This window comes from Hyla sarda, chromosome 1, assembly GCF_029499605.1.
Source record: "Hyla sarda isolate aHylSar1 chromosome 1, aHylSar1.hap1, whole genome shotgun sequence".
Lineage (NCBI taxonomy): Eukaryota > Metazoa > Chordata > Amphibia > Anura > Hylidae > Hyla > Hyla sarda.
The window spans coordinates 604439800-604462475 of record NC_079189.1 but is presented as its reverse complement, the minus strand read 5'-3'; the positions used below and the strand labels follow the sequence as shown (position 1 = coordinate 604462475).

The window sequence follows — 22676 nt, the reverse complement described above, 5'->3', positions numbered from 1 at the left end:
CTGCAGTGAAGATCGCGGTAAGTAATCTTCTCTGTGGCCTTCTAAAAGCTGCAAAACTACAACTCCCAGCATGCCCACACAGCCAAAAGCTGTCTGGGCATGCTGGGAGTCGTAGTTTTGTAACATCTGGAGGGTCACAGTTTGGAGACCACTGTATAGTGGTCTCTAAACTGGTCCTCCAGATGTTGCAAAACTATAACTTTCAGCATGCACTTACTGTCTGGGCATGCTGGGAGTTGTAGTTTTGCAACATCTGAAGTGGCACAGTTTGGAGACCACTATAAGGTTTGGAGACTGCTAGGTAGTGGTCTCCAAACTGTAGCCCTCCAGATGTTGCAAAACTACAACTCCCAGCATGGCCAGACAGTCAGGGATGCTGGGCGTGTAGTTCTGCAATATCTGGCCCTTCATATGTTGCAGAGCTACAACTCCCAGTATACCTTAACAGTCTGGGCATGCTTGGAGTTGTAGTTTTGCAACATTTGGACGGCCACAGTTTGGAGACCACTACCTAGCAGTCTCCAAACTGTTCTTCCCCAGTTGTTGCATAACTTCTGAACAATCTCGGAATCAGAATGAAAAGTAAAAGCATCCCAGAGTTATTAATGCTTAAAGTGACAGTGGTCAGATGTGCAAAAAATGCTCCCGTCCCTAGGGTTATAATGGTCTCCGTCCCCAAGGAGTTAAGAAAACCATCCCCACTTTTCACAATCGTGTGGCAGAGAGGGTGGGCCACTCCATGCAGTAGTCGGTGTGCAGAACAGTGCATGCCACAGTAGATACATTGAGTAGTAGCTACACCAGGGCCAGCACATGTCTTTTACAGCCCACTTGGTCATCATCCTGCAGAACGAGGCTCCACCACAATGTGGCCAGGAAATTGTAGTAACACCTCCACTGTTGCACCGATCAAGATCAACTCCTGACACCACCCGCCTATCTTCCTCCTCATGCAGGTCCTTCTCCACGAACATGTTTTGTGGTCAGGACTTATTACTGTACGTAGTCTTACCTGTAACCTGCCACCAGGGAAACCTGAAAGAAACATGATTAGTATCATTGTAATTAACATCTACCTGCCCCTAGAACAGCGGTTGTGGTGTGCCTGAAAACCGCGCCGAGGGTCCGAGGGCAAAAGACAACACCATATAGTGTAATATGAGTAATGTGTATTATAACGCCAAATAGTGAAACGCATCTGCCATCTCCCTCGAGGGATCTGGGACATAAGTGGTGTATGTGTCAGAGCGCCATCTGCCCAACTTCTATATCACATGTGTTGGCACTACGTGCCTGGAGGCCGCTGACGCAGCTCCTATCCGAAATGAGTGTCCTGAATATTTCCTAGGGTTGTGGCCTAATGTACGAAGCAATGTGCGGACATGTGATATGAATAAAGAGGTGGTTAGAGCCCCCGCACCGAAAGGCAACAGTGGCCACGAAGGCTTGTCGCGGAGAAAGTTTGCCAGTTGCGACAACACCGCCACCGGGCACCACTTGTTGCCTGAAGTGAAGAACCTGACCACAGCCCCCACCGGGAAGTTATGGTGACAGAAAGTGAAATCTCAAACCAAGAACCCTGCCACCTTAACCCCTTAAGGTTTTTCAGTTTTTGCACTTTCGTTTTTTCCTCCTTACCTTTTAAAAATCATAACCCTTTCAATTTTCCACCTAAAAATCCATATTATGGCTTATTTTTTGCGTCGCCAATTCTAGTTTGCAGTGACATTAGTCATTTTACCCAAAAATGCACGGCGAAACGAAAAAAAATAATAATTGTGCGACAAAATCGAAGAAAAAACGCCATTTTGTAACTTTTGGGGGCTTCCGTTTCTACGCAGTGCATATTTCGGTAAAAATGACACCTTATCATTATTCTGTAGGTCCATCCGGTTAAAATGATCCCCTACTTATATAGGTTTGATTTTGTCGCACTTCTGGAAAAAATCATAACTACATGCAGGAAAATTTATACGTTTAAAAATGTCATCTTCTGAGCCCTATAACTTTTTTATTTTTCCACGTACGGGGCAGTATGAGGACTAATTTTTTGCGCCGTGATCTGAAGTTTTTATCGGTATGATTTTTGTTTTGATCTGACTTTTTGATCACTTTTTATTCATTTTTTAATGGTATAAAAAGTGACCAAAAATGCGCTTTTTTTTTACTTTGAAATTTTTTTGCGCGTACGCCATTGACCGTACGGCTTAATTAATGATATATTTTTATAGTTCGGACATTTACGCACGCGGCGGTACCACATATGTTTATTTTTTTCACACTGTTTTATTTTTTTTATGGGAAAAGGGGGGGTGATTCAAACTTTTATTAGGGAAGGGGTTAAATGACCTTTATTAACACTTTTTTTTTCTTTTTTTTTGCAGTGTTATAGGTCCCATAGGAACCTATAACACTGCACACACTGATCTCTTACACTGATAATTGTTATCCCATAGGGACCTATAACACTGCACACACTGATCTTTTACACAGATCACAGGCGTGTATTAACACGCCTGTGATCAGTGTTATCGGCGCTTGACTGCTCCTGCCTGGATCTCAGGCACGGAGCAGTCATTCGCCGATCGAACACTGAGGAGGCAGGTAAGGGCCCTCCTGTAAGCTGTTCTGGACGCCGCGGTCCCGAACAGCCCGACTGAGCAGCCGGGTCACTTTCACTTTCACTTTAGAAGCGGCGGTCAGCTTTGACCGCCGCTTCTAAAGGGTTAATACCGCACATCGCCGCGATCGGCGACGTGTAGTATTAGCCGCAGGTCCCGGCTGTTGATGACCGCCGGGACCGACGCGATATGATGTGGGATCGCAGCGTGATCCCGCTTCATATCGCGGGAGCCGGCGCAGGACGTAAATAAACGTCCTGTGTCGTTAAAGGGTTAAGTGAGCTATCTGTATGCGTGCCGTACCCCGCCTGGCACACGAGAATTCTCCCGATCGGAGGAACCCTGGTACGCTAGGTACCCTACCGACTTCAGTATCAGGCTGCTCTCGAACCGAATGGGTTACCGTCCAACACGTCAGACAATGACCTAACAGTTCACCGCTGATAGGCCTCCTGAGAGCCGGAATACTGGAGCTACGGGCCAAGACCCCTTTGAGCGCAGCCTTGACAGCCTGAGACAAAATAAAAGAAAGCCTGTCCGGGAGAGATAAAGAAATGAAGTGCTGGATACCTGAAAGATGATATTTGATGGTACTATGAGACAAGTGCAGAGAAGAGTGGCAGAACCCGATGAAAGATAGAATGACATTAGTGTCAAAGAGAAAGGACTATTGTGTTGAGTTAGATAAGACCTGAAAGTGTTGTCTGCCGCGTGATATGCCTTCACTGGCACAGAGGTATGTGCGGTGTAACTATTGGTGATTGTAGCGTACCAGCTATGACCATCTGCACAGTATGAAAGCTACGAACGTATGTGTAGTGTACCCCGTCTGCAACCATGAACGTATGACCAATGCGAGCTAAGTGTAAGGTAAAACAGTACGAAGCTGGATACGACAACTGTTACGAGCATGTGTTCTGGATAGCGACCCGCGTATGTATGAAAAGACGGCACGCGTGAGTGCAATCTGACCACGACAAGCACACGAACAGTGCTCCAGGCCTTAGTGTTTAACACTGTCTGTACCTATTGCATAAAACACAATGAACGTATGAACAGTGCGAGCTCTGTGTATGGTAAGACAGTATGAAGCTGGATACGACAACAGTTATGAGCATATGTTCTGGATAGCGACCCGCGTATATATGGAAAGGACGACACACATGAGTGCAATATGACCACGACAAGCACACGAACAGTGCTCAAGGCTTGAGTGTCTAACACTGTTTGTACACATTGCATGTAACACAATGAGCGTATGAACAGTGCGAACTATGTGTATGGTACGACAGTATGAAGCTAGATACAACAACAGTTGTGAGCATATGTTCTGGATGCAACCCGCGTATGTATGGAAAGGACGGCACACGTGAGTGCAAAGTGACCACGACAAACCCACGAACAGTGCTCAAGGCCTGAGTGTCTAACACTATTTGTGCACATTGCATATAACACAATGAGCGTATGAACAGGGCGCACTATGTGTATGGTACGCCAGTATGAAGCTAGATACAACAACAGTTATGAGCATATGTTCTGGATAGCAACCCGCGTATGTATGGAAAGGACGGCACACTTGAGTGTAATATGACCATGACAAGCACACGAACAGTGCCCAATGCCTGAGTGTCTAACACTGTCTGTACACATTGCATATAGCACAACGTGCGCATGAAATATACACAACAGAGACTGTACCTGCTGCCTAAGAACACTGAGTGCAAGTACTGTATGCAGCACTAACTGTGGCTCCTGCATGTGACACTTATGAGTGTACTTGCTGTAAACAAAACACTAAAAAAAACACTGTACCTGCTGTATTTAATACAAGCATTGTGTCCTGTAGACATGATCGGTGTCTGCTTGCCTATCGTACGTGTAGTTTAGACAGGTCCTGCGTATCCTCATGCCTGTAGATGTTACAGGTCTTTGCATAATCATCTTGCCTGTAACAAGACAATCTAACTCAAACCTCGTACCTGTAGACGTGACATGTCTTTGAATAACGCTGTGGACGTGATGAACGTATGTTCAGTGCTAGCTTAAACGTATGCGAAGTATACTGGCACTGAGGAATATTCAGTGTAACTATTAATGATTGTAGAGAACAATCTATGAGCATCTGTAAAGTATCAAGGTACAAACCTATGTATAGTATATTCCGTGTAACTCCATGGGCGTATGAACAGTGCAAGCTATGAGAGTGAGTATGGTAAGACAGTATAAAGCTAGATACGACAATGGTTATGAGCATATGTTCTGGACAGCAACCTGCGTATGTACGGAAAGGACGGCACACGTAAGTGCAATATGACCACGACAAGCACACGAACAGTGCCCAAGGTCTGAGTGTATGACCCTATGTCTGTACGCGTAGCGTATGACACAACAAACACAACAGTAACTGTACCTGCTGCATGAGACACTATGGGCGCATGTACTGTATGCAACACTGTACCTACTGCATCTGACACTGAGCATAAGCACTGTATGCCACCTAACTGTGCCTACCGCCTATAACACTATGAGCGTATGCACTGTGTACCATACCAGTGTGACTGTACCCACTGCATATGACACTGTGCATATGTACTGCAAAATACCCTAACTGTACCTACTGCATGTGATACTATGAGCTTATTTAGTGTATACAGCAGCTATGACTGTGACCCTTACAAATAACACTATAGCATGTACACTGGTATACAAACTACCTATACCCACTGCAACAACACTAGGAGCGCATGGACTGTATACAATACTAACTACCCACTGCAATATAACACTGTGAGCGTATGTACTGTATATGATACTACAACGTACCCCCTCAAATACGCCACGAGCGTATGAACTATACCTAACCCTGTAACCTACTGCATACTACTATAACCTTGTGTACTGTATACGACACTGTAACTGCACCTCCTGCATATAATGCTACAACGCATGTATGTACTATATATATATATATATATATATATATATATATATATATACGCATAATTATTTTTTTTTTTTAGTGACTGTACGGTATGAACGACTGCATGAAATGCTATGAGTGACTGCACGGTATGAAACGCTATGAGTGACTACGCTCACCGGGACCTACGTGCAGTATGGAAACTGCCATGTGTCGCGAAAGCAGTATGCAAATGAGTGTAGGTACCGTGTATGTGTTACGTGTGGAGCGAAGATATGAGCGTAGGCCGTGTAGCAACATGCGGCATGGATGCTACAAGTGACTGCACGGTATGGACGCTGTGAGTGACTGCACGGTACAAGCTAGAAGTAACTGCACAGTGAACAACAAGTGACTGCACGGCGTGAATGCTATAAGTGACTGCACGGTGTTAAAAAGCTATGAGTGACTGTACATGTGAAAACGCTATGAGTGACTGTACGGTGTGAATGCTATAAGTGACTGCCCGGTATGAATGCTGTGAGCGTCTGTACGGTATGAATGCTGCGAGTGACTGCACGGGATGAGTGCTGTGCAACCGCACGGTATGATTGCTGAACGACTGTACGGGGTGAATGTTACTGGTAACTACTTGGCCCAAACGTTGTGACCGGCTGTGCGGCATGGACGCTATGTGAACGTTTGCCACCACTGGCGCGGTCCGTGGTGGCCCTGAGTCTGGCACGGAAACCTGGGGTGAGAAAACTGGGGGGGGGGAAGGAATTGCACGAGAAACTCTGCCCCCTTTTGCATGCATGCGGCCCGGTGGCCGCAGGGAGCCGAGCCCTTGCATGAGTCGGGGGCCGTTGTTTAGAACCCGGCTGCCCTGGTATTTACAAAATCTCTTCTTTTTTTTTGGCTCCGCCCCTTCGCACAACACGTGGCCCGGCAGCGTCACCCTGGCAACCGGGGAGGACGCCGAATCCAGCCGTCCGGAACGGCGGTGCTCAAGCCGCCTGGAGCAACGGGGAGCAAGGAGGAGGAGACCCGGCGCAGGAACCAGGTAAGAGACTGGTTGGCACCGTGACAGCAGTGGGCCCCGTCCCCCGCACGTCACGCGGACCGGCGGCACCGCTGCGATGAGCGGGGAGGAACTGATCACGCCGCTCGGCCACAGGGAGGGAGAGGCCAGTATCTCCTCCGCCGCTCCAGCAAGCCAACCGCGGCTGAGCACCCCCACCCCATGCATCGCCGGGCCCAGCAGAGATAACCACTGCAGGGGGGCGGTGGGGGGTGCCAAAGGCCGCCACGGAGAGAGCGGAGGAGAGTCCGGGACAGTGGAAACCGGGGACCGGGTGTTTTCCGATCCTCCGCCTGAGACCCCTTGTGACGGAATGTGGCGGGGAGGACCGGTCAGACCCTCGGGGGACCCGGAGCGTGGGTGGGAACATAGTAAAGACTGGAGGCCAGATAAACCGGGTTACCATGGGAAGTCTGCTTGCTGAACAACCGCCTTCCTCAAACGTCACATTCGCCAACCCAGCATACGCCCCGAGGGAGGGGTCAGCGGTGATTAAATATACTAAGCTCCTCCCACAAATGCAGCCTGATAGGCTTTCTACGTATCCCACAAAGCATAGCTTAACCTCCTCCTCCTCTCCCCCTTTTATTGGTGTAAAATCAAGCGCTGCCATGCTTTGTTAAATCTGAGCTTGGGCGACAAAAGCCACACATGGGAGGAGCTGCTGCCCTGTCTGTAACAGAACGTTTGACACTGGCTCTCTACTCGTAATCTGACATTGGGATATGTGGACGCCGATAACGGAATCTGTCAAAGAGATAAAGGACAAGGAACCTACACAAGGCGACACTGATGATAAGGATGAGGACTATAACCAACCTTGGCAGTATGGGATGGGGGCAGAACAAGCTGGGCGAGAAAAGCTGGCGAGGATGGCTGGCGAGGATGGCTGGCTGCTTTCTTGTGTGTGCAGTAACAGGCATATTGTGAGCATAAAGGAAAAAATGAGTACTGGATAGCCACACTCTTAGACCCTCGTTATTAAGTCAAAATAGGGGTATTTTTTTTTACCTTCTGAAATGAGGCTATATTGGATTTTTATAAAAAGAATCTACACAGCCAACTTGTCAACACTTCCTCTGCCTGCACTACCCCTGCAAGAGGCAGCAGCGGCATCTTCACGTTGGAGTACATTATGACTAAGTTTCTGCTTCTGGTAATCCCCCCTGACCTGAATTGTCCTCAAAGGGATCTAACCCACCATCTGAACAAGCAGGTTTAGTGCCTTTCTCTGACAGACGTCATAAGACCAAATCCATGGAGATTTAGGTCACCAGATTAGACCATTGTCAAGAACTTGCTCAGTTTGCTATGGGTGTTCTGTTTTGTCCACCCTCTAATGAAGCTTCGGAGAGACTTCTCAGTGCAGCAGGTGGAATGGTCATCCCGAAGCCAACAGTATTGTCAGCCAGCAACGGGGAAAAACCAACGTTTACTAAAAAGAATCAGGCATGGATTAGTGAGGAATTTAAACCTCCTGTGCCAGATACCACTGATTATGCACTACTACCACCATCCCTGCAGTAACATAGTAACATAGTTTATAAGGTTGAAAAAAGACCAGAGTCCATCAAGTTCAACCTATAACCCTAATAAGTCCCTATTGATGATCCAGAGGAAGGCAAAAAAAACACCTCATACTAGGGGTAAAAATTCCTTCCCGACTCCAATATGGCATCAAAATAAATCCCTGGATCAACCTTCTGTCTCTATAAATCTAGTATACATAACCAGTAATGTTATTACTCTCCAAAAATGCATCCAGACCCTTTTTGAACTCTATTACAGAGTTCCCCATGACCACCTCCTCCGGGAGAGAATTCCACAGTCTCACTGCTCTTACAGTAAAGAACCCCCATTTGTGCTGGTGTAGAAACCTTCTTTCCTCTAGACGTAGAGGATGCCCCCTTGTTATAGATACAGTCCTGGGTATAAATAGATCATGGGAGAGATCTCTGTACTGTCCCCTGATATATTTATACATAGTTATTAGGTCGCCCCTAAGCCTTCTTTTTTCTAAACTAAATAACCCTAATTCTGATAATCTTTCTGGGTACTGTAGTCCTCCCATTCCCCATATTACCCTGGTTGCCCGTCTTTGAACCCTCTCCAGCTCCACTATATCTTTCTTGTACACTGGTGCCCAGTACTGTACACAGTATTCTATGTGTGGTCTGACTAGTGATTTGTACAGCAGTAGAATTATTTCCTTGTCGTGGGCATCTATGCCCCTATTGATGCACCCCATGATTTTATTAGCCTTGGCAGCAGCTGCCCAACACTGGTCACTATAGCTTAATTTTAACTAAGACTCCTAAGTCCTTTTCCATATCAGTCGTCCCAAGTGTTCTCCCATTTACTACATAATCCCAGCCCCGATTTTTCTTCCCCATGTGCATTACCTTACATTTATCTGTGTTGAACCTCATCTGCCACTTCCCAGCCCAAACCTCCAACCTATCCAGATCCATTTGTAACAGTGCACTGTCCTCTATAGTGTTTACCGCTTTACAGAGTTTAGTGTCATCTGCAAAGATTGCTACTTTACTATTCAACCCCTCTACAAGGTCATTAATGAATATATTAAATAGGACAGGACCCAAGACGGGCCCTTGTGGTACCCCACTAGTTACAGTCACCCAATCAGAATAAGTACCATTAATAACCACCCTCTGTTTCCTATCATTGAGCCAGTTACTTACCCACTTACACACATTCTCCCCCAGCCCAATCCTTCTCATTTTATGCACCAACCTTTTATGTGGAACCGTATCAAATGCTTTGGAAAAATCCAGATATGCGACATCCAGCAATTGCCCCTGGTCCAGTATGGAGCTCACCTCCTCATAAAAGCTGATCAGGTTAGTTTGACAGGACCGATCCCTCATAAAGCCATGCTGATACGGGGTCATACATTTATTATTATCATGATATTCCAAAATAGCATCTCTTAGGAAACCCTCAAACAATTTACATACAACCGAGGTTAAGCTAACAGGTCTATAATTCCGGGGTCACCTTTTGACCCCTTCTTAAATATTGGCACTACATTTGCCATGCACCAGTCCTGAGGAACAGTCCCTGTCACTATAGAGTCCATGAATATTAAAAATAGGGGTCTGTCTATAACATTACTTAATTCCTTTAGAACACGGGGGTGAATGCCATCTGGACCTGGTGATTTGTCTATTTTGGTTTTCTGTAGGCGGCACTGTACTTCTTCCTGGGTTAGACAGGTGACCTGTACTTCTTCCTGGGTTTGACAGGTGACCTGTACTGGGGAGTTTACCTTATCTTGCTGTATTTCACCTGGCATTTCATTTTCCTCAGTGAATACAGTGGATGGAGAAGAATTTGTTTAATATATTTGCTTTTTCCTGATCCCCGTTTATAATTTCTTCCTCATCATTTTTTAAAGGGCCAACACTTTAATTTTTGACCTTTTTGCTATTTATATAGTTAAAGAACATTTTGGGGTTAGTTTTACTGCTGTTCCTCACCAACCACTAGGGGGTTGGACCTTGTGTTGCTATCGATGATCAGACATATCTGTGAGTGAGAGAATGAATGGTCAGATCAGGTGGTAGGATGGTTAGTGTATTCCATGATGTTCACATTACATATTTGCATCCTGTTAAAGGAGTACTCCGATGGAAAACTTTTTTTTATTTTTTTAAATAAACTGGTGCCAGAAAGTTAAACAGATTTGTAAATGATATCAATATTAACCACCCCTCAAAGATCTCACCATATCATATGGTGCATTGAATAGTTTGAAAAAAATGCTGAATTTTATTACAATATGAATATAATGAAAAATAATAATGAATAATAATTAAACATGCATAAAAAAAACAAAGTAGGGCAATAAAGCTCATACTATGCTATTGTTTGAAGGACTTATAAGGGATTACATACAGGAATACATAGGGGATAATAGTATTATAAGTGATAGCCAGCATGGGTTTACTAAGGATAGAAGTTGTCAAACCAATCTAATTTGCTTTTATGAAGAGGTGAGTAGAAGCCTTGACAGAGGAATGGCTGTGGATATAGAGGGGGGCTGTGGATATAGAGGGGGGCTGTGTATATAGAGGGGGGCTGTGGATATAGAGGAATGGCTGTGGATATAGTGTTTCTGGATTTTGCCAAAGCATTTGATACTGTCCCTCACAGACATCTGACAGGTAAGTTAAGGTCCTTGGGCTTGGAAACTTTAGTTTGTAACTGGATTGAACACTGGCTCATAGATCGTACCCAGAGAGTGGTGGTAAATGATTCGTACTCTGATTGGTCCCCGGTTATTAGTGGTGTACCCCAAGGTTCAGTACTGGGCCCGCTGCTGTTTAATTTATTTATCAATGATATAGAGGATGGTATTAACAGCTCTGTTTCTATCTTTGCAGATGACACCAAGCTTTGTAGCACAGTACAGTCTATAGAGGATGTGCATAAGTTACAAGATGACTTGGATAGACTAAGTGTCTGGGCCTCCACTTGGCAAATGAGGTTCAATGTGGATAAATGTAAAGTTATGCATCTGGGTACTAATAACCTGCATGCGTCGTATGTCTTAGGGGGGGGGGGATTAAACTGGCAGAGTCACTGGTAGAGAAGGATCTGGGTGTACTTGTAGATCACAGACTACAAAATAGCATGCAATGTCAGGCTGCTGCTTCCAAAGCCGGCAGGATATTGTCATGTATAAAAAGAGGCATGGACTCGAGGGGCAGGGACATAATACTCCCCCTTTATAAAGCATTGGTACGGCCTCACCTGGAATATGCTGTTCAGTTTTGGTCGCCTGTTCATAAAAGGGACACTGCGGAGTTGGAAAGGGTGCAGAGACGCGCGACTAAACTAATATGGGGCATGGAACATCTTAGCTATGAGGAGCGATTAAATGAGTTACAATTGTTTAGTCTTGAGAAGAGACGTTTAAGGGGGGATATGATAAACGTATATAAGTATATAAATGGCCCATACAAAAAATATGGAGAAAAACTGTTCCAGGTTAAACCCCCCCAAAGGACGAGGGGGCACTCCCTCCGTCTGGAGAAGAAAAGGTTTAGTCTAAAGGGGCGGCACGCCTTCTTTACCGTGAGGACTGTGAATTTATGGAACGGTCTACCTCAGGAACTGGTCACAGCAGGAACAATTAACAGCTTTAAAGCAGGGTTAGATACATTCCTGGAACAAAATAACATTAATGCTTATGCAGAATTATAAAACTACATCCCTTTCCCTTATCCCCTTACATCCTTCCCTTCAATTCCCTGGTTGGACTTGATGGACATTAGTCTTTTTTCAACCATACTAACTATGTAACTATGTAACTATGTATGCTAGCCAGGCGCCTGCGGGACCGAGCGGTTGCTCAATCCCCTTCTGCTTTAAAGGATTCTTCTGGGGTTCTCCATTACCATCCTGCTACTATTTCTCGCCTTTTTGTGGACTATTATACGAAACTTTACTCTCTACCCTCACAATTGCCGTCTGTTCCGGTGGAGCGGGCTGCTGCCCTTGAATCTTATCTCTCCCGTTGTGGCCTGCCCTCACTGACGGAGGCCGATCGGGGTGTCTTGAATGCACCTATAGCGGGGGAGGAACTACTTGAGGTGCTTAAGTCTCTACCTGCGGGTCGTTCCCCCGGCCCAGACGGCTTCACATACCTTTATTCTAAAACCTTCTCCTCCACCCTGATCCCTAAGCTTGTTCCACTCTTTAACCCCTTAAGGACGCAGCCCTTTTTCACCTTAAGGACTGAGCCCTTTTTCGCAATTCTGACCTCCGTCACTTTACAAATTAATAACGCGAAAACACTTTTACCGAATATTCTGATTCTGATATTGTTTTTCGTGACATATTCTACTTTATTTTGGTGGTAAATTTTCGGCGTTAATTGCATCCTTTTTTGGTGAAAAATCCCAAAATTTCATGAAAATTTTGAAAATGTTGCATTTTTCGAACTTTGAAGTTCTCTAATTGTAAGGAAAATGTATATTCCAAATACATTTTATTTTTCTTCACAAATACAATATGTCCGCTTTATGTTGGCATCATAAAATGGACATACTTTTGCTTTTTGAAAAAATTTGAGGGCTTCAAAGTAGAGCAGCAATTTTCAAAAATGTCATGAAAATTGCTAAATCTGAAGGGACAGATGTTACAGAACTACAACTCCCAGTATGCCTGGGCAGTCTAGGCACGCTGAGAGTTGTAGTTTGGCAACATCTGCAGGGCTACTGTTTGGGCACCACTGTAACAGTGGTCTCCAAACTGTGACCCTCCAGATGTTGCAAAACTACAACTCCCAGCATGCCCAGACAGCCTTTGGCTCTCTGAGCATGCTGGGAGTTGCAGTATGGCCCCCCTAGTGGTTGCCACAGTAAAGATCGATTTACTTTCACTTTCAATTCCCCCCCCCCCCCCCCCCCCACTGTCGATTCCCTACCTGATCAGGATCCTGCAGGCTCCAGCAAAGATCCCAGGTCCCCAGGCATCTTCTCCTGCAGGTACCGGCCTCCATCTTCTTCCCAGAGCCCCTCGACATCCAGGGGCGGGCAGAACGGGGGGTTGCCATGGCAACCCCCTGTCCTGCGCTGCCATTGGTCAGAACTCCGTTCTGAGTAATGGCAGGGGATAGGAGTAGATCGCAGCTTTGCGATCTCACTCCAATCCTTAAGGCTGATCGGGGTTGTTGCTGACAACTCCGATCAGCCCTATTTTCCGGGTGATCGGGTCACCAGAGACCCGATCAGCCCGGAATTGGAGAAAATCGCATGTCTGAATTGACATGCGATTCTCTCCGATCGCCGACATGGGGGGGTCTCAGGACCCCCCTGGGCGATGTGCCAGGGTGCCTGCTGAATGATTTCAGCAGGCATCCGGCTCCGGTCCCCAACCGGCTAGCGGTGGGGACCGGATTTCCCACGGGCGTATGGATACGCCCTCAGTCCTTAAGGACTCGGAATGCAGGGCGTATCCATACGCCCTGTGTCCTGAAGAGGTTAACTCTTTTATGGAGGGTGAGCCGATCCCCCAGTCCTTTCTGCACTCTCTTATCACTCTGATACCCAAGCCGGGTAAAGACCCACACGATTGCTCTAGTTACCGTCCTATTGCCCTTCTCAATTCCGACTTGAAATTATTTTCCAAGTTGTTGGCGACCAGACTTTGCTCTTTTCTCCCCTCCCTCATACACAAGGATCAAGTTGGGTTTATCCCATGCCGTTAGGGAGGGGACAACACCAGGAGGGTAATAGATCTCGTTGACTTAGTCAATCGAAGGTCTGAGCAAGCGCTACTTCTTAGTTTAGATGCTGAGAAGGCTTTTGATAGACTTGGATGGCCTTTCCTTTTTGCTACCCTTCAGAAATTTGGGATCACGGGTAACTTTTTAACTGGTTTAATGGATCTATACTCCTTCCCCACTGCCTCTCTTAAGCTTCCTCATGCTCTTTCTCCTGTCTTTCCCCTGTCTAATGGAACCCGTCAGGGATGCCCGCTGTCCCCTCTGGTTTTTGCATTGTGTATTGTGCCCCTGGCGGCCATGAACAGGAGGGACCCAGACATTACTGGTGTTACATAATAAGAACTTTAAGATATGCCTGTTTGCTGATTATGTTCTTCTTACCCTCACACGTCCTCTAATTCCCCTTCCTAATCTGTACAAATCTCTAAACGCTTATGGGGAGGTTTCAGGGTATAAAGTTAATCTCTCTAAGTCAGAGGCCCTTCCGCTAAATCTTCCCTTATCTCTTTCTAACCAGCTACGCTCTAACTACTCTTCTCGGTGGTCTTCCTCTGCTATTAGGTATTTGGGGGTTCATATTACTTCTCACTACTCCTCTCTTTATTCCACTAACTATCTCCCTCTCTTTCGGGACCTCCGGGCCCTGCTAGATAAGTGGCGCTCGCAGTATATTTCTTTTTTTGGCCGTATTGCGGCGGTGAAAATGACTATCCTCCCGAAATTGCTCTATTTTTTTGAGACCTTGCTGATGCGGGTTCCGCTATCTGCCCTACGCGCCTTTCAATCGGCTATTTTCCGTTTCATATGGGATGGGAAGAGACATCGGCTCCCAATGTCGATTATGATGGCTAGTCGGGAGTTGGGTGGTTTAGCTGTCCCGGATGTAGTTAAATACTATTGGGCTGCCCACCTGCGGCATCTTGCGGCTTGGTCCTCCTATCATGCTTACAGCCGCTGGATGCAAATTGAATACCTATGGCTAGCGCCTCATCACCCTAATGCTCTTCTGTGGTCCCCTCCGGCATCAACTACTATTCTATCTCCTTTCCTAGGCCCCATGGCTTTCACAAAATATGTCTGGGGCTACTGCTCTCTGAAGTTTCGTTTGTCTTCTTTTCCTTCCCCTCTTATATCCTTTTTCTACCGCCCTGACTTTCCTTCTGGTTTGACATCTGTGATGGTACGGGAATGGGGGTCTCGGGGACTTTTTTTGTTGGGCTGATGTTGTGGATCCTCTTACGCGTTCTCTCTTGCCGTTTGAGCAGTTAATGTCTCGCTGGGATCTCCCTTCGTCTGAACGCTTCCATTACCTGCAATTGAGGCATTTTATTTCGACTGTGATGTGCTCCACTTCGGTATCTTTGCCGACTGGATTTGAAAGACTTTGCAGGAGTGGGCCTCAGACGAGGGGCCTCCTCTCTGACATTTACTCTCTCCTCCTCCAACCTCCCGAGGGTGTTCCGGTGTCACATAATTATAAGAGGCGCTGGGAGACCGCTCTCGATACTACTATCTCCCTCCCTCAGTGGAAGGTTATCTGGGAAAGGGCTTCTAAGGCCTCTATTTGTACTGCCTACAAAGAAACCCAGTACAAACTGCTTATGGGTTGGTATCACACTCCAGAGTTGTTGAATAGATTGAATCCTGCTATCCCTCCTCAGTGCTGGCGCTGTGGAGTGGGGCTCGGTACGGTTGAGCATATATTCTGGTCGTGTCCTCTCATAGGGCCATACTGGTCTATGGTACAGAGACTGGTTTGTGAGGCTTTGGGAGTGTTGGTTCCTTTGGACCCACTGGTCTATCTTCCTCACCTTTCTTACCCTGTCCTGGCTAAGAAACCTTTTAAGCTATTTATGCATATGGTGTTGGCTGCTAAAACCATTATTGCTAGGTGTTGGAAAAAACCTCTTCCTCCCTCGGAGTCTGACTTACTTGCTCGGATCCGTGAGATCCGGTCGTTGGAGTTCCTTACCGCCTCCTTGAATAACACCATCCCTTCATTCCTATTGGTCTGGGAGCCCTGGGATCGCTTCTCCGATAGACAGCCGCCTTGACTTTTTCCTCTCTCTCTCCCTTCTTTTTTCCTCCCTTTCCTCTGCCCTTTTGTGGTCGGTTGTGTCTGTCTTTGGTATTGTCTGTCTGCTAACTCCATTCTACCCCCTCCCTTGTTTTTGGCTTGCCAAGCCTTTTCAGTTCTTTCACCTGGCGGTGGACTGACTACTTTCCAGTTGTTGATTGCTGGGTGTTTGTTTTATTGCCGCCTACGGGCTTGATCTGATTACCTACCTGCCTGTTTCTGCTTCGTATCTTGTGGTATTATCTGGGGCCTCAGCCTCTGCAATGTTCTTTATGTGTTATATCCCTGTTTGGATTTCTTCACATATAAAATCTTTAATAAAAACTACAGTTTAAAAAAAAAAAAAAAGTCTTGTGGAGTCCAGGTCTAATAATGTCCATACACTTCAGACTAACGTTGGCTGAACCCACTTCCTTTGGTTTGGCTATAAGGTATATGGTGGCCTCCCAGATTTCAGTGGAGAGAAGGGTCGTGTGTTGGATTTTAACCACCCAGCCCAACTGTTCTAGGAAGAATAAGCAGGCATCTCCCCATAGAGAACACAATGTTTTGGCCATGCCAAACATTCATGTGTATGGCAGCCCTGTATCTTTAACTAGGCCAACAAGGCCCATGCCTTCACCATTGGGCAATGGATAGGGACAGGATTAGCTTTTGGTACGAGTTACACTGTGAACGCCAACTGATGAGTGTAAAGCCATGTTCACACAACGAAATTTGGAATCTAGTACAAAAATTCTGTCTGGAAATTCCTTTTTAGCAGAATCCCATTGTTATCAAAGCACCGTGCACATGGTGGAATTTCCGTGGCGTAAACATCCTCTGCGAAAATCCAATTCCAGGGTTGAATATTGTGTTTGTCTGGTTGTTGTTGGGCTGGTTCTACTCCAGGGGTTGTGCAGTGTATGCCGCTCTCCTGAAGCACTGCTGTTGTCACTGCCTTATTATATGCACATACTGTTCCTGCTGTTTTGTTTTCCAGTGTCTGCTTCCCTATGGCATTTTATCTCTGTCAACTTGGTGACCGGCTTCGCTGTTGTGGCTGCCTGGAGTTTTGTTGTTCTCTTTTATTTGTAAAATGCACAAATAAATACTTAAAAAAAATAAAAAAATAAAAAAAAAGTAAAACAATAAAGCACCAAATAGATATTCTACAACTGGGCCCTAGTGGTAGATAATTTATGGTAGTGATCACTAGTGTGTATCGGCACTGAGATGGTTAATCGCAGAAATGTTCCGAATAGAAGTCCACTATAGATGGTAACAGTCCGTGGCCATATTGGATCCAAATAGAATAAAGTTCTTATATATATAAGAGCACCCGTGCAGACTCGCTATTGCTGTAAGGTTTTGTATAGCACCCTGTATGTTGGAAAATCCATTCTCTGTTTAGTCCATAGGCTTCACATGATGCTTAAAGGGGTACTCCACTGGGAAAAAAAATAAATTAAGTCAACTGGTGCCAGAAAGTTAAACAGATTTGTAAATTACTTCTATTTAAAAATCTTAATCCTTCCAGTACTTATGAGCTGCTATATGCTCCACAGGAAGGTATTTTCTTTTTGAATTTCCTTTCTCTCTGACCACAGTGCTTTCTGCTGACACCTCTGTCCATGTCAGGAACTGTCCAGAGCAGGAGCAAATCTCCATAGAAAACCTCTCCTGCTCTGGACAGTTCCTAAAATGGACTGAGGTGTCGGCAGAGAGCACTGTGGTCAGACAGAAAAGAAATTCAAAAAGAAAATAACTTCCTCTGTAGTATTCAGCAGCTCATAAGTACTGGAAGGATTAAGATTTTTAAATCAAAGTAAGTTACAAATCTGTTTAACTTTCTGGCACCAGTTGATTTAAAATAAATAAATAAATAAATAAAAGTTTTCCACCGGAGTACCCTCTTAAAGGGGTACTCCACTGGCCAGCGTTCGGAACATTTAGTTCCAAACACTGTGTGTGCACTGCAGGGGTCGATCACGCCCCTTGTGATGTCATGCCACGCCCCCTCAATGAAAGTCTATTGGAGGGGCGTGACGGCAGTCACACCCCCCTCCCATAGACTTGCATTGGGTGGGCATGTCCAACCCCCGCAGCGCGTACTCAGTGTTCAGAACTAAATGTTCCAAATGCTGCCCAGAGGAGTGCCCCTTTAAAACAGTTTTTTCTTTGCTTGTTTGGAATATTTAGCATTAATACAGGATGGATCAGGACGCAAAAATGACTGAGGTTCCTTTTTCTGTCTTGTTTAGGAACAAGATCCAGATTAGTGCTGGGCGGTATACCGGTTCATACCGAATACCGCATTTTTTTCCCTGCACAATATGAATTTTTCCCATACCGCAATACCGGTTGAGCATCTGCAGCATCACAGTCACTTAAATGGATGATCGGATCATCCTGCACGTCAGACAGAGGTCCCCTCACCTGGCTGTGCTGCCTTCCCGGTGTCTTCTGCTCTGATCTGTCTTCCCGCAGACCAGACCAGAAGATGACCGATAAACCTGATCAGTGCTGTGTTCTATACATAGCACTGAACAGGATTAGCAATCGAATGATTGCTATAAATAGTCCTCTATGGGGACTATTAAAGTGTAAAAATAAAAGTGAAAAAAGTAAAAAAAAAAATTGAAAAACCCCGTCCCCCAATAATAACGTAAATTGTCCCATTTTCCCTATTTCAGCCCCAAGAAGTGTTAAAAAAAATATTTTATATACATATTTGGTATCGCCGCGTGCCTAAATATCTGAACTATTAAAATAAAATGCTAATGATACCGTACGGTGAACGGTGTGAACGGAAAAAAAAAAAAAGTCCAAGATAGCTGATTTTTTTATAACCTTTTATTCCCAAAAAATTAATAAAAAATGTATTAAAAGTTTTATATAAGCAAATATGGTATCGATAAAAAAAAGTACAGATCACGGCACAAAAAATGAGCCCTCATACCTTATACGGAAAAATGAGCCTTCATACCGCCGCTTATACGGAAAAATGAAAAAGTTATAGGTCTTCAAAATAGGGGGATCTTAAACGTACTAATTTGGTTAAAAAGTTTGTGATTTTTTTTTTTTTTTTTAAGCGCAACTGTAATGTTATCATGGGTATCAGTTTAATCGTATTGACCCTCAGAATAAAGGACACACGTCACTTTTACTGTAAATTGTACGGCGTGAAAACGAAACCTTCCAAAATTAGCAAAATTGTGGTTTTCTTTTTCATTCCCCCACACAAATAGTATTTTTTTGGTTGCGCCATACATTTTATGGTAAAGCGTGTGATTACATTACAACGGGCAACTGGTCGCGCAAAAAACAAGCCCTCATACTAGTCTGTGGATGAAAATATAAAAGAGTTATGATTTTTAGAAGGCGAGGAGGAAAAAATTAAAACGTAAAAATTACATTTTCTGCGTCCTTAAGGGGATAAAGGGAATCTTTCAGGTGTATTTGATGCTAAGATCTGCAGACATAAATAAAAGCTGATTGTTCCACCAAACTGATAAAATCTCCTTTTTTAAGTCTTTCTCAGTCAAGGAGGCGGAGCTGAGCTGCTCAAGTGTCAGAACCCTGAATGATTGCCAGATTCCCTGTAGAAAGGTCATAATTCTGATAGTGCCCTTATAAATAGGTTACTATATTTACTATACAAAATAGGCTTACTATATTTATATGCAACATTCTTAAGGTTATATTTCTAAAAATAAATAAATAAAATCTGTTTTATTCTTGGCAGATGACTGTTCCAGGAGATCAGAGGGAGATCTGATATCTTCATGTGTAAAAACAGAGGATGGTATCACACAAGTTACATATGAAGATTATTACTTCGTCCCAGATCCGCCCTCAGCCCTTCACAGCCAAGATCTGTCCTCTGATCCTTTTACAAAACAAAATAAAATCCCCAGAAGGTTTGTTGGGCATCAAAAGGCTAATACAGGCGAGAAGTCATTTTCCTGTTCAGAATGTGGGAAATGTTTTACTCGAAAATCAACACTTTTTAGACATAAAAGAACTCATACAGGACGGAAGCCATTTCCTTGTCCAGAATGTGGAAAATGTTTTTCTCAAAAAACACAGCTTTTTCAACACCAAAAAATTCACACAGGTGAGAAGCCGTTTTCATGTTCAGAATGTGGGAAATGTTTTACTGAAAAATCAAAACTTATTAGACATCAAAGAAGTCACACAGGGGAGAAGCCGTTTTCTTGCCCAGAATGTAAAAAATGTTTCACTCGGAAATCCTCTCTTGTTGACCATCAAAAAATTCACACAGGACAGAAGCCATTTCCATGCCCAGAATGTGGGAAATGTTTTACTCATAAATCACATCTTAGTGCCCATCAAAGAAGTCATACAGGAGAGAAGCCATTTTCATGCCCAGAATGTGGGAAATGTTGTTCTCAAAAATCACATTTTTGTGCCCATCAAAGAAATCATACAGGAGAGAAGCAATTTCCATGCCCAGAATGTGGGAAATGTTTTACTCATAAAACAGGTCTCGTAAAGCATCAAAAAACTCACACACAGGAGCAGCCATTTTCATGCCCAGACTGTAGGAAATGTTTCACTTCTCAATTAAAACTGTTTCAACATAATAAAACTCACACATTAAAGAAGCAATTTTCATGCCCAGAATGTGGCAAATATTTAACTACAAAAGCCAGTCTTGTTGAACATCTAAGAACTCACACAGGAGATAAGCCATTTTCATGTCCAGAATGTGGGAAATGTTTTTCTTCTAAATCATATCTGCTTAAGCATAAAAATTCTCACACAGGAGAGAAGCCATTTTCATGTCCAGAATGTGGAAAGTGTTTTTCTTATAAAACAGTTCTTGATAAACATAAAAAAATTCACACAGGAGAGAAGCCATTTGTATGTTCAGAATGTGGAAAGGGTTTTTCTGTAAAATCAAATCTTGATCGACATCAAAGAACTCACACAGGAGCAAAGCCATTTCCATGCCCTGAATGTAAAAAGTGTTTTACTGTAAAATGTCATCTTGTTAAACATCAAAGAACCCACACAGGAGAGAAGCCATTTTTATGTCCACAATGTGGGAAATGTTTTACTAAAGAATCAAATCTTGTTGAACATCAAAGAACTCACACTGGAGAGAAGCCATTTTCGTGTCCAGAATGTGGGAAATGTTTTATTTCTCGCTCAACTCAGCTTAAACATAAAAAAACTCACACCGGAGAGAAGCCATTTTCATGTCCAGAATGTGGGAAATGTTTTATTTTTCAATCAGCTTTGCTTAAACATAAAAAAATTCATACAGGGGAGAGACCATTTTCATGCCTAGAATGTGGAAAGTGTTTTATTCACAAATCACATCTTGTTGAACATCAAAGAACTCACACAAGAGAAACGCCATTTCCATGCTCAGAATGTGGGAAATGTTTTTCTTATAAAATAAGTCTAAATAGACACAAAAAAACTCACACCGGAGAGATGCCATTTTAATGTTCATATGTGTGAAGTCTTTTAGAACAATGTCATGTCTAATTACACATCAAAGAACTCACACAGGAAAAATGTAACATGTGGTTCTTAACCCCTTCACGCTCATTGATGTATTATGTCCTGGGAGCATGAAGGGTGTGTGGAGAAGGTTCTAAATTGGAGCTGGCTATATAAACATGTTTGATATGGCCGCATGCAGAAATGTTAGAACCATTAAAATATAATGTTACTGAAACCTCACGATGAACGTTATAAAAGGAAAACAAACGCAGAATTGTGTTTTATTTATTTTTGGTAAAGTGGTAAAAAAAATCATCAATTCCATAATGGTCCCGATAAGAACTACAGATTACAACACACATAACAAGCCCTCACTCAGCTTCGTAACGGAAAAATATAAAAGTTATATGGATCAGAAGAGGGAGATTTTCGTTATTTTTCTTTTCAAGTAATTTTTTAAAAGTAGTAAAAAAAATAAATAAATACAAATTAGGTATTTGTTATAATCGTACTGACCTGAAGAACACAGTTAATGGGAATGGCATTAATATGGACCCCACCCTACCCATTTGATAAAGAATAAAATTACATTACATATATATTTGGTTGAAAAAAAGTTTAATTTTAATTTTTAAAGGGGGTTCTCCCTTGTTTATACTGTTTTTGGTTATTATGTTTGTGTGTTATGTGTGTATAAGTATGTGTTTTTTTATGTGTGTTGTGATTATGTATATATGTATTTTCTTACCTTTTGTGAAGATCCGGAAGCTGGCGCCTTTTTCTTCCAGCAGCTTGTTGTGTAACCTCGGGCTCCGCCATGTTGTGTTCGGTAAGTGGGATGTGGGGGGGTGTGTTCTTGCTTCTGTCCTTCCTATCTTCTGACGTCCGAGGCGAATCTTTTCTTCCTGTTTGTTCCGTGGCTCAGCGACGAATCTGCGACCTCTTCCGGCGCATGCGCATGTAGTTTGTTTTTGTTTTTACCAATAGTTTTTTTTTGTCTAATTGACAAACTGTATGCGCATGCGCGAGTACGCAAGTGCTATGCTAACAGAGTAGCGTACGTTAGGTCTACGCTAATAGTGTAGCTTCACGCAAGCGCAGTGCAAGCGCAAGCGCAGTTTGTCAATTAGACAATAGTTTTTTTGTCTAATTGACAAACTGTCTGCGCTTGCGCGAAGCTACGCTATTAGCGTAGACCTAACGTACGCTACGCTGTTAGCGTAGCACTTGCATACTCGCGCATGCGCAGACAGTTTGTCAATTAGACAAAAAAACTTTATTGG

At 43.9% G+C, this 22676-nt stretch overlaps 1 protein-coding gene across 1 annotated transcript in view; it reads left to right on the top strand.

Moving 5' to 3' along the window:
* LOC130295880 (uncharacterized) overlaps window positions 1–21675 on the top strand; it is a 125869-nt gene extending 104194 nt beyond the window's left edge. Inside the window, exon 11 of the mRNA XM_056547202.1 lies at window positions 19931–21675. Within this exon, the coding sequence (XP_056403177.1) occupies window positions 19931–21393 (1463 nt within the window). The 3' untranslated portion in view covers window positions 21394–21675. The remainder of the gene's footprint in view (window positions 1–19930) is intronic.
* Window positions 21676–22676: the final 1001 nt, after the last annotated feature.